The sequence below is a fragment of the Eptesicus fuscus genome, chromosome 11 (genome assembly GCF_027574615.1).
Source record: "Eptesicus fuscus isolate TK198812 chromosome 11, DD_ASM_mEF_20220401, whole genome shotgun sequence".
Classification (NCBI taxonomy): Eukaryota; Metazoa; Chordata; class Mammalia; order Chiroptera; family Vespertilionidae; genus Eptesicus; species Eptesicus fuscus.
The window spans coordinates 60856552-60869658 of NC_072483.1; the positions used below are offsets into that span (position 1 = coordinate 60856552).

General features: G+C 52.6%; 1 protein-coding gene across 4 annotated transcripts in view; it reads right to left on the bottom strand.

Annotated features, from left to right (window-relative positions):
- The window catches only part of AGAP1 (ArfGAP with GTPase domain, ankyrin repeat and PH domain 1), a 410505-nt gene that overhangs the window by 199959 nt on the left and 197439 nt on the right, over positions 1-13107 (bottom strand). For all 4 annotated transcript variants that reach the window (XM_008138427.3, XM_008138426.3, XM_054722794.1 and 1 more), the window contains 2 exons: positions 8210-8337; positions 6465-6620 (listed from right to left, as the gene is read on the bottom strand). In XM_008138427.3, the coding sequence (XP_008136649.1) occupies positions 6465-6620; positions 8210-8337 (284 nt within the window). The remainder of the gene's footprint in view (positions 1-6464; positions 6621-8209; positions 8338-13107) is intronic.

Here is a 13107-nt window from a genome sequence, read left to right on the forward strand (position 1 = left end):
GCAAACATGTATTTGGAGGCCGGGGCGGGGGTATGTACGCAGACATCGGCACACGCACCACAGAAGCAGGCTGTGGATTCTTTCGTCTCCACGGATGCGTCACCTTAAGAGAGAATTTTCTAAACTTTTCCCCCGCAAAATTATCTTTTAATTCTTTTTTAAAGAGTTCAAAATTCAATTACTAGGAACCAATGGACCGTATAGAAAAGTAACGCCCAACAGGAAAACACATTCCGAAGCTGCCGCTAATCCAGCCGGGGAGACGAGGGCTCCTGGCTGCTTGTTGGGGAGCCCTGCGACAGAAACGCACACATTTAATTAACATCGGAAGCATTAAAAAGATTCCATTAACGGCTCAGCTGTGCAATGTGATGGTACACACTCGATTCCTATCGAGGTGTCGTTGATGCTTTTTATTGCCTCGGCATGGTTAGGAAACAGCAAATTCAAAGTCAAACTCGTGTATAATCCCACCCACCCCCAAAAAAAAATAACAAGTGGGAAGAAAAAGTTGAAAAATAATTCTTTTGACGAGACGTCAGTACTTGGGGGGAAACGAGCAGCTTGGTTTGCCGAGCTCCTGGGACAGTTTCCCTGCCGTGCATCAACGGCCCGGGAGCCGGAGACCGGAGGGAGGGGAGGGTGGCGGTGCCCAATCCGGGAGCCGCACCTGAAGTGGCCGGGACCTGGGGACATTGGGGACCGCCTCGGCGGCGTCTCCAGCTCTCGGCCGCACGGGGAAGTCGGAGCGCAATGGTTCCCTGACAGATTTATTTCATTATGAGAGAAAGATCTGAGACTCGTCCTCCTTAATAACTGTGCTGACAAGTGACAACTTCACTCCATTACTTTTCAATGGGAACATTACTCACGCAATATTGAAAATGGAGAAACATTTTCGTGTGCTTTTCAAATCTGAGATGATGTATGGAATGAGCAGGCGCGGTGGTGACCGGTGCTGCCGTGACAAGGGAATGACACACACTCTCAAAGGGGTGTGTGTGGGGGGTGCCGATTCTGCGTCAGGGGCGCTGCCGTGGGACGTAGGAGAAGGTTCCCTGATGTAAGCTCAGGGGTGGGGCTCCCACGGGCACAGGTGCTCATCAGAAAGCGTGCCTCCCGACGACCACTCAGGGAACACCCACGTGCCAGGCGCTGCGCACTGGTCTTCCTGGGACGGTGGAAGCCCGGGATGACAGAACAGGAAATGGAACCAGCAACACACAGAAAGCTGCAGGAGAACCTAAAACGGAAGGCTGATCCCTGTGGGCGAGGAGGGAAACGGAGCTATTTATCAGTTCCTTGCCATGAATTTTAGCTAGGGGCTAGGGACTCGCTTTTCTCTAATTAATACTGTGCAGTAAGAGCCACGCAATAATCCTAGATTCCCTTCTCCCCAAGCCTCAATTCACGGGAAAGCTGAACTCGAGGTTTCCTGTTACTTATAAAGTAAGACTCAATGCTCACAGGGATAATTTTTAAAAATTTAAATCAACGGAGATCATTAAAGGTACTTTGGGAAGCTTATAAATTTGGAAATCCATCTTCATTACTCACTATTAACCAGAATGATTAACAAAACAAACACGAAAACATTAACGTCTCCCTCGAGGCAGCACATCTGCCCCCGTCGCTCGGAGCGGGACGCTCAGGTTCCGGGGGAGGCGGGACTGAGGGGATCCACTCGGTCCGTGTTTGTCGGATCACACTCTCCGGGATGCGTGAGAGTGAAGCACGGCCAATACACAGCGGACAGTAAATTCCCCAACAACTAACGTTTTGGTGAGAGCCCCAACACTAAAACTGCCAGGAGAGAGTGGTGGCAAGCGGTCAGGCAGGGGGTCTGCTGAACCTCAGCCCACGACGACGTTTGCTGCAGCACGCTGAGCACAAGTCCCACCACTGCACTAACACAGACCCGCTGGACGGAAACACTGCCACACACACCCATCCCCGGGACCGTCCCCGGTTTTGCCGCCAACGCGGGGACGACAGCCCCAGGAGCACAGCCTGCATTCCCGCTGAAATGGCTCCGTGGAGTCGTCAGCTACGCGGCAGCGCTGGTCCCCACCGCCTGTGCTGGGAGTGACTGCGGTGTGGCTGCTTGACACGCACAACTGGAAACCTAACAAGAGTTCGTGCGCCCACCACGGAAGGCCGGCAACACGCCCAGAGTGACTGCCTAGCCTGGGCAGACACTGAACACAGAGGGAAGGGAGGGGGCGATGAGCTCATGATCGTCTCCCTCTCTACGGAAATGTTCAACTTTCTCCCAGGGGGTGGAAGAAGCCAGGACACGAAAACCCCATCAACCGCCTGCCACAGGGACAGCAGCTTCGTGGCAGAGCCCTCATGCCCAACAGAAACCTCCTGCCCCTCGAGCCCAACGAGTGACCAGAGGCTCGGGGACTCGGCGGTGGCCATCCACACCATCCTTCTTACATGGTCAGTCCTGCCGCCTTATTTTTACGGTGAGTTTCTATGAGCCGGGCAGCGTGTACTCACCATCTTTGGTCACGGGGCCCGCAAGGCTCTGTGTAATGGTGTTGGCATGATACAGGGAGCTTTTAAAAATACCACGTAAGTAACACCGTTGTTACAACGCTCGAAGAGAGGCAAAGCAATGCCATGCACAATGACAGACACAGTAAAGTGAGATGGAAGCATGCATACGGACAGTAAACACGAAGATCAAGGCGGGCTGCTCCCGGGACAGCGAGGCGGGGGCACACGCGGGGGCTGCGGCTTTCACGACTTGTTTACTTCTCGAAGCAGCAGCTTGCCGTGGAGGAACACACAGCACGGTGAGTGTGTGTGTGTGCTTTCCATTCCTACATGCCTGAACGTACTTGCTAAGAAAACATCTTACCCACACATACATCAGGGCTACTATGTTACCTAATAGTACTAAGAACCCCTAATACAGAACCAGGAATTGAATGGCTATAGCCTTTTTAACCTTCCTTTTCTCAAAACAATAATTAAAATTTTAAAAAAATTAGGCAAAATAATATATAATTTAGTTTTTGATTAGTAAAGTACAATTCCGACCACAAATGAAACACGTAATCTCCTACCACCGCAGAGGTTTTTAGTTTCTGCTATTTTGTAAAAAGGGCATGTGATTAATTTTCGTTTAAAATGGTGTAAATATGCAAACAGAAACATGGAGCTCAGAGTGATGCATGACAGGTCCACGCTGTCAAATTTATAAGCATGGTGTCTGTGGAATGATGTTTGCACCCCTCAATCCCCTCGGCCTCTTCCCAACGCTCTGATAAAGTGGACAGCGTCCCTGCTCCTGGGAACTGCCATCCCGACCTGCACGGCTTTTTGCTAAGAGTGTTCAGCATATGGCACATCCGTTCTGCTACACCCTGTCATGTAAACAATTTTTATTTTTATTTATTTTGGCCAATTTAGGCCAATAATTACCGACAATTACCAGGGAAGAAGAGTCTCTGAGATTTCACATGTTTATGAACAGGTGTAAACTGGTAACAATGAGTTTAGTGGCTTAACTGCTGCAATTTCAAAATAATTTGCCTCCTTTTCATTCCCTGGATGACACTGACATCTAGTGGAGTTAATATTTCTAAGCTCTTCAACTTAAAAATACGGACACATCACTGTCACCATCACCATCATCGCCATCGCTCTGTCCAACGTCAAACCTGGGATTCCAGCTGCTTCCTTAAGTGCCGTGAGGCAAAGCCATCGCCGCTCCTTTCTGACCCCCCGGGGGCTCCTGTGCCTGCGAACCACCCCGTGCGGCTGGGTTCCGTGTCTGATGGTTACAAGCAAACGGCTTCCCAGCGTCTAGCGAGGAAGGGAACAGCGATGACAAAGCACAGCTTCGGGGCCAGACCTCTGCAGTATCAGACTTCCCCTGTGACCCAATGAAGGGAGACCTCCAGGCAAGGTGAGCAGGAGTTTTCATGGGCTCTGGCACGTGGGGCACCTGGCCTGTCCAGGGTGTCTGTGTGCAGGGCCCACACGTGTGTAGCGTGTCCATGGGCTCTCCCTCAGCTCCCTCACCCCCCCCCCCGCCCCCGCTTCTCTCTAAACCACTGTCTCTCGAATGTGGGCAGACTCTGCAGACCCCAGGCACCAGCAGGCTCTGCCGACAGCACAGGGTAAGGAGATATTCGTTTATTGAGACACTATTAACTTTTCATTCCCGGAGTTACTATTACCTTCCCGCCTCCAGGTTTCCCCTTTTGTCAGTTCCCCCGTGGGCAGGGTCCGGGATACTATGTTCGGGCACATTCCAGGGCCACCCTTCACCTGTGGGGACGGGGCTGCTGGAGCTCTCCTTACACAGCCCGGTTTTCAAAGGTCCTGCCCGGCGCCTCGTCGTTCTCAGAACAGGCACTAAAGCCAGCGGCCAGGAAACACGGCCCCTGGACACTCTCCTGAGCCGGGAGGACGGTCTCTCCTCCAGCCCTGCCCGCACGGGAGGGCAGAAGCGCGGCCGACGCTCTGGTGCACGCCCAAAGCCCACCCTCTCCGCATCTTCCGCAAGTGAGGTTCCTCAAGTCCGCCGAGCCGAGAGCGAGGCACAGCCTCTTCTGTAAGGTGGCTCCTTCTCGGCCCCAAGTCCCCGACCTGGTGTCCGCAGTGCTGCGGGCGCACGACAGAGCCGGGAGGGCGGCCCGGCCGCCGCCGTCACTCTCGGGGCGCCTGAAGCTCACAGTGAAACCGCTTCCTCATGCGCTCACAGTGACGCGTGTCAGTCACCTCTTTTCCGCAGACACCTAGCCACCCCCCTCCTCACCTGTCCCACAACCACCTCCGCTTTCCACTCTCAGAAGTCACTTCATGACGTCAGTGGCGTGAGAAAACAGTGAAAGCAATGCCCGAAGTCTCTGCATCTTCCCAGCAGACCCACCACACACAACTACTGCTGCTTCCAGCTCAGAGAGGTTAAGGAACCTGCCCAAGGTCAAACAGCTGCTGGCAGTGGAGGCTGGCATCCGAGCCCGCTCTGTCTGGTCCTCCCGCAGCAGCGTCTGTCAGAACTCACGTGGCACAGGGCCCAGCAAAGAAAAGGTGTGTGCTGCCAGCAACGGACTGTGGCGGTAACCGCTGTCCAGCGGGAAAAGCACTGCCCACGTGGGGGTGGGGGGACGGGTCACACATCGATGCCCCCTCCACACAGGCCCGCAGGTCAGACGACAGGCCCCCGGCCACCCCAGCGGAGTCCTCCTTTAGTTCGAGACCGGGAACACTGCACGTTGGACTTCTCTGCACCCAGGTCACCAGTGACCAATCAAAGGAGGTCAGACTGTTCAACGGGGCACCGTGGACACCAGAGCCGGCCGGCCCCTTGGCTGTGGGTCGGCCTGCGCAGCGGAGGCCGCAGGGCCGCATCCTGGTCGCCACCACACCCATGAGCAGCTGCCTGCAGTGCGGAACCCTGTCCCAGCCCCCGTGCGGTGACAACTCAAAACTTCCCCAGGAATTTCCAAACATCCCCGGGAGCAAAGCCGCCGGCTGGGAAGCATGGTGGATAAGCACATGTGACGCATGCACAGACCAGTCTCGGAGGGACCAGGTCCTCCTCCAGCCCAGGGACCGTCCCAGAGCCTGACGGATGGGTGCCGCTGCTGGGTGTGTGGAGGCACAGGGAGGAGTGCTTCTGCAGTTAGGGGTCCTCTGCACCCCAACCACCCCGGGAGCTTCGGAAAGCTACACCAGCACAGAGTCCGCCTTCCGGAGCCTCAGCGCCGGAGCTGAGCTACAGTTTTTAAAGGCTCCACAAGGACCTGAACAAAGGCCCAGGTGGACAGCCTCGATGGCCACCAGCGTCCAACCTAGGAGAGGCGAGTCCCCGGGCACGCAGGCCGAGGAGGGGTCTGTGGGCTGGGGTGGCTTTTCTCTCTCACCGGAAAGGCCAGGCACACACGTCTGGGGATTCGGGCAGTTCCGTCATCTCTCTTATCCCAATGTGACCAGTCTCTAGCTAGAGACCAAGAGAGTCACAGGATCACAGATAATCTTTACACAAACCCCTCTTTTCTTTTTTTAAATATTCTTATTGATTTTAGAGAGACGGAAAGGGAGGGGAGGGAGGAAGGATGGGAGGGAGAGAGAGAGAGAGAGAGAGAGAGAGAGAGAGGGGCAGACCTCAATGTGAGAGAGAACACTATCTTCTGTTCACACCCTGACCTGACCGGGGACTGAACCTGTAACCCTGCCGTGTCCGGACGACGCTCCAACCAACTGAGCCATAACCAGCCAGGGCCTGAGCTCACCCTTCATTTTGACACATGGATCAGAACTACCTGCACACCAAGAAATTCCCATTTTGCTCAGTATCTAAATCTTTGCATCCCATAATTTTCTCAGACTTCCACGGAAATCCATGTTAGCCTCATTACTTTAGTTTGGATTCCACAGATATCACTGAACCACCTGGTGGGCAGACGCCCACTAATGGGAATCTCTGAAATCACACTCACGGTGAAAAGGTTGGACCGGCGCTTGGACTGCTTCCGGACGGGCGTCGGGGTGTTGGCAGTGGGAGGGACGTCGATCCGCAGCTCCTTCTGGCTGGTGCTGGGCGTCGATGGGACGGAGGAGGAATAGTCGCTCAAACTCCCGCCTCCGTTACTTGTCTGCAATGATTCAAAACCAAGGTCTGGTTAAGGACACACTCCAGAAACCGAACGCCACCTCCTAGGCAGGGTCCTAAGGAACAGGTCAGCGAGTCACCCCGGAGACGCCCGCGCCAGGCCGGGGGCTCCTCGCTGCGCAGCCTGTGTCGGCATCAGGCTCAGGCGGTTTCCTTCGGGAACACACCCACCCTTTCATGGGGCCCTTTGTCTGAGAAGTGACTTAAGAAAAACAGGCCTCTATCACTTAATTTTTAAAAATTTGAAAGGGAAATGTCATCACTTTCTCTTCCTGCTGAAAAGGAAGGCGCTGGTGGGACTCCGTGGGGTCTGTGGTCACTTCACTGCTCCAGGCTCCACGCAGGAAGCACCGTTTTGCCCACCACTCACAGTGTGAAGATGACATCATGAAAATGTGACACCTTTTGGGATTCACAGAAAACGAAAGCTGCCTACAGTGGAGGAGCGAACACTCGCGACAGAACCTCTACAGGCCTCGACTGCAGAGGCGGTCACTTCCTGACTCCCCGCGAAACTGGAAGCCTTCTCGCCGCATCCTCTAACAGGCGCCCACGTGACTACCACCTGTCCAGGAAATGTCCATCAAAACCGTGAGCGCAGGAAAAACAAGCCACGTTCTCTTAAGGGGTTTTGGTTAGGTTCTTCCTAGTGACAATTATTTCATTTACTTCTGAGTGAATAACTGAGAAATGCTGCTAGGGAGAGATGGTTTCTACAGGGCCTCAGGGCCGGGGTCATTGTAACGGAGGGCTTCTACCCAATGTAGGCGCACAGGGAGCCGCGCTGCCGACATCCGTCCACAGCTGTCCCCCCTGCAGGCAGGCGAAGGAGGGCCAACACTGGGTCATTAAGAAAATGTTTTAATGGATTGATTTGAGAGAGAGAAGGGGGGAAGAAAGAAAGAGAGAGAGAGAGAGAGAAACTTTGATTGGTTGTTCCACTTGTTTATTCATTGGTTAATTCTTGTACGTGTCCTGACCAGGGATTGAACATGCAACCTTGGCGTACTGGGACAAGGCTCTAGTCCAGTGGTCTGCAAACTCAATAGTCAACAGAGCCAAATATCAACAGGACAACGATTGAAATTTCTTTTGAGAGCCTAATTTTTTAAACTTAAACTTCTTCTAACGCCACTTCTTCAAAATAGACTCGTCCAGGCCGTGGTATTTTGTGGAAGAGCCACACTCAAGGGGCCAAAGAGCCGCATGTGGCTCGCGAGCCGCAGTTTGCAGACCACGGCTCTAGTCTAACCAACTGACCTACCCGACCAGGGCCAACACGGTAATTTAAATCAACAGCAAAGACAGCGAGCACAGCTCCCCACTCTCTGGGCCCGCTCACCTCAGCACACTGGCCGTGGCGGGAAATGTTGAAGAACACTTCCCATAAAAACCACTTGGCCACAGCAGTTTCCGAGGGAAATGGGAAGCCAATTACCAACCTGCTGTTATTCAGAAAGTTGAAAAGAAAAAGAAAATCCACCTTGCGGCCGGCGGACGACCCTCTGGACAGGCTCGATCTCCTTGGCTCAGGCGAGCCTTCGGGTCCAACCTCTCGTGTGCCCCACGTACCTGGCTGATGTGCACGGCGGACACCTGCGCGGAGCAGACGGAGGAGTGGCTCGGGGAGTTGGGGAGCGACTTGCAGGGCCCTATGGACAGTTGCTGCTTCTTCCTCGTGGCGACAATCTTCTGGGCAACTAGTGGGCAGGGAGACGAAAGAAGTCCACGTGAGGCTGGTTTCCAAAGGCAGAGAACGCGGCGGGGGCCGGAGCAATTCCTGACTGTTAAGTGGGTGCCCGACATGGACGCGACATTTCCGGAGCCTCCTCCTTCCCCTGCACCCCAGCTGAGCGTGGTCCTGAGCACAAGTTCCGACAACAGAAGGGGCCTGTGGCCGTGCCCAGGAATCTGTCTTGGGAGAGCTGCCCCTGGACCAAGCCTTCCCTGTGTCTTTCCTTCCTGCTGCTTAAAAAGCACATGTTGGCTGTGGTCCTGGGGGGCCCCCTGGGGACAAAAGCCACACGTGTGGCGTGTGAGACAGGAGGAGCCCTGCACGGACCACCTCAGAAACCTTGAGTGTAAAACAGGAAAATACACTCCCATCTTGTTTAAATTATTCTAATAATTGGGTTCCGCCCCCACCCTCAGTTACTTGTAGCAAAAATAATCCTGAGTTAAGACAGGACAATGTAACCAAATCTTGAAAAATCAAAAATCTGGCTTTTTTTCTTGCATAGCCCAAAGAATCACTCTTCTTTGCAAGCTGCCTCACAGAATTATATTCAAGGACATGTAATTATATCAAAGACTTCTTTTTATTTAAATATATTGCTACACACATCGGAAGTTTATCTTAATCAATACGAATCTAAATCCAACCAGCCATAACTTGTCCCGGCAAATAGGCTCGCTGATAAAGCATATTGGATTTAATTGGAAAGGAAGTCAACGATTAGGAAGCTCTTCCTACACCCATAGGTGTCACTGCAGGAGAATAACTACAGCTTTTATTTGAATGGATGTGTGTCTTTGGGGACGAGCTGTAATTAAGTTCAATGATATTCAATCCTTGTGTTTGCCCAGAGAGCTGCTCTTTTTTTTTTTTTTTTGCGGACACCCACGCAAAGGAGCTCATCACTGCCCCCAGCAAGAGGTTACAACACAGGAGGGAGCACACAGCATCCGCAGGCCATTTCTTCTCCAAACGAACACAATTGTAATAAGGAACCGGTTTGTCCGGGGCTTATGGCCTCCATGTAAATGAATGATAGCATAAATATGATGAAGTGAAAAACGCAATATGTAAAAAATGGCTCCCAGAGATGAGAGCCAGCCTCATTAGGTACAGCCCACCTCCAATAGGCCTCTTATCATCCTGAAAGGATGATATCAATTAATTTATCTTCCCGTAGTGTATTGATCATAACCTTCATCAGCTAATCATGTTTAAATTACAGAGGAACAGTGCGGCACTCTGTCATTTCAAAACCATCGGCGTATTGATCTGGGGTCTTTGAAGACGTATATTAGAGGATTTTATAAATCATTATGTGAACTCAAAAATAAAATTTAAGATCAGATTCCAACAGCTGCAAAACATGTGTCGTGCCAGTGAACCGAAATCCCAGAGACCAGGAGTAAATTAAGTTAAAATCATGACTGTTTGGGGGATTGCCCATTTACTTCTTTTTGGAGGAGGGAGGAGAGCAAAAGGGGGTTTCTGATGATCAACTCGAATGCATTTTATTTTACTGCAGCCTCAGAGCCACTCTGCAGCTGGAAGGCCAGAGTGACTTTGATCTGAAAGCTCATTAAAAAGCACACAGGTCAGAATTAACAGGGCTGGGCATCAAGAGATCTCTGCAGACATTTCCTGTAAATGTTTTCCTCACAGAGAGATCTGAGAAGCTTCCTAAGATAAGTCAAATTAATGTCCCATCCTTCCTCCATGGAGGCCAGCAAGAGCAAGTTCACGAACCACGAGAACGTTTTTACCTGAGAGCCCCCCGTCGAACACGGACAGGGTGGTACAGAGTATGAGCCAGAGGGTAAGTGTTAAAATCCTGTTCGTTTATTTATTGTTCTACCACATCTATTACAAAACACTGGTAGCATTTTTGGTAATACTTTTGGTAAAGTCACGCTCATAACTTGTAGCACTTTTTAGCTTTACTCACATTTGTTCTATTTTCCCATATTGTTATGTCCATACCCAAATGGAAGAAATGAAATTATTTACCAGTATGTTGTTCTAAAATAGACTGTTTCAAAACTACAGGTTAGCCCACAAAAGTAGGGAAAACTCAACGGAGGGCAATGCAAGTACCTGACTTAAGAAGGAAGAAGATGAGTAAAAGGCCCTGGCCAATGTGGCTCGGTTGTTTGGGCAGCGTCCTGTGCACCAGAAGGTTGCCAGTTCAATTCCCTGCCAGGGCACATGCCTGGGCGGTGGGCTTGATGCCGGTAGGGGGCATGCAGGAGGCAGCAGATAAATGTGTCTCTCACATGGCAATGTTTCTCTCCCTCTCCCTTCCTCTTTCTCTAAAAATCAATTAGAAAGTTAAAAGAAAAGAAGAGGACTAGTAAGAGGAAAAGGAGAGGATGAAGCAGCTGTTGTGTAAGGTTTGGCACCCTCTCCACAGTGAGGACGAAAATCTATGGGATCCCCACGAGCTGCCTGCCGGCTCTACAGCCTGAAGAGACCACGGCCCATCCCTCACATGATCTTGCAAAAGTCGGGGTGAATCACGATACATGAGAGATGAGATGGTCTGTGTGAGTCGGTGAGCCCCTCCCCCAAAACCGAAGCCAAGGAAAGGGAACTCCTGTCACCTGGGGTCGGGGGTGGGGTGGGGGCATTGTTCTATTGTAACTAGAATCATTAGCTGCTCATACTCAGAACATTTAAACATTAATAGACTTAAAACATAATATTACCCCAGATTATACTGACTGGGCCATTTTTATAACCTCTGAGTTTCGTCTACATTGGATCATTCAACAAATGAGGATGTTACACATTTTATAGAAACACTAGAGGACTGGTCCATGAATTCATGCACAGGTGGGGTCGGGCCAGCCCACCCCAATGGGGGCTGATCAGGGCCGGGCCAACCTGGGGGAGGGGCTGCGGGAGGTTGGCCACAGGCGCCGCCCCTTATCTGGGCCTATCAGAGCCAGGCTGGCCGGGTGGGGAGGGGGGTGCCCCACCCCCAATCAGGGTGTGGGGGGGGTCTAATCAGGGGCGGGGCTGGCCGAGGAGAGGGGCTGCAGGAGGTTGGGGGGCCAATTCGGACCCCGAATGGGCCGGTTGGCCGCCACAGTGTGCATCATAGCGACCAGTCGTTCTGGTCATTCCATCGTTCCAGTCGCTTGGCTTTTATATACATAGATGTGTGGATGAGTGAATCAAACAGAACACAAGCACGGAGGTTTCTTAGAAGAAGAGGAAACCCTTACCACTGAGAAGTGATGTTTCCTTGATTCTGGTGACCCATGTCCCTACACAGTCGCCAGGGGAGCGAAGTGGCCACGGTGTCAGCAGCATCCACTGCAAATGTTCTCGGTTTTGCTGATACCAGCCAACTTCTCGAACCCCCTGGCATTTCCACACTAATGCTCACTTCCTCCCACCATTTTGAATTTGATTTAGGTAATCCATAACAGATACCCTTAGTTAACCCCTCCAATTGTATCTCTATATACACTGTATAAGCTTCAAAACCAAGCAAGGAGATCGCCAGTGCCCGGGAGGAGAGTGTGGGGGCTGCTGGGGGCTGGCAAGGGCCCCTGCTTGTCCTGGGCCATGAATTTGAGGCCATTTTTAAAGCCAATCCCTTAAGCATACTTTCATGTACGTATTTCCATCCTTCAATTTAAATGTAAGCAACAAGAAAAGTGAGTTAGACATTTACTATCTCCACAAATTTTAAATTTTCCATCAGAGAGATGACAAATGGCACCCTTTAATTAGTGGTAAAACTGAGACTCAGCTCCCAAATCAGACCTCATTAAACCCTGGCGTGGTGCCCAGCGCCTGCTTCCGCTTTGCTTGTCCCATCATTCCCACTAAGAGGGAAAGAACAGGCCGGCTACACCAGGAAGCAGGCCGCCGCTCAGGATCACCCGCACACAGTGCCCCGGCCTCTTCCCTCCTTTACATCTGACGCTGAGCCAGCCCACAGACGCAAACCACAAGGCAGAGGGGACCACAGCAGAGCAGGGGCTCTGTCAGGCGGCCTGTATCCCCACTGCCGGACCCTGCCTTGGGGCCAGGAGACACCCTATTTCCCCGCCAGCATCCCCACGAGATCCTAGCACGTCCAGGACAGGGACCATGTGTCCCTTTGCTCTGACCTTTGCTCTGACCTCTCACTCTCTCCATGATCCTTCAATTTTCTTTGGGGAACAGATAAAAGAGGCCCAGGAGGGGCTCAGCCAATGCCGGTTAAACTCCATTTTCACAATCTGCCTTCTTGAAAGCAGCTGGCCTGTCCCCGACGTCCCTCCCACTCTCCTGACCTCCTCAGCCCGGTCACTGGTGATGGTTGGGAGGGGGCATCTTACTTGAGCTCTGGGCAGCAGTGGGTGTCGCTGCAGGTACCCTCCTGTCCTGCCTCCCTCCCTCCTTCCGTGACCCCGACATTCCTGTTTCCTCCCCCGCCTGCAGCTCCTCCTCCTTCCCTGGCTCTGCCACGTGGGGGACTCCGGGTTTCCCCTCTCACCCTGTTCGGTCTCCATGCCCCCTCCCCCGCAGCCTCTCCACCTCGAGGCCCATGGCTGCACGTCCACACAACAGCCTGGGCTTCCTGCATTCTAGAACCGCGTCTCCGGGCACCGCTCGCAGCTCCTGGGCAGAAGGGAGGGAGACGAGATGTCTCGGCATCCGCAGGGCCCAGCCCGAGCCTCCCCTTGGCCACCAGACCTGCTTCTCCAGATTCCCCGGCCACTGACCAGCCTTGCCCCTC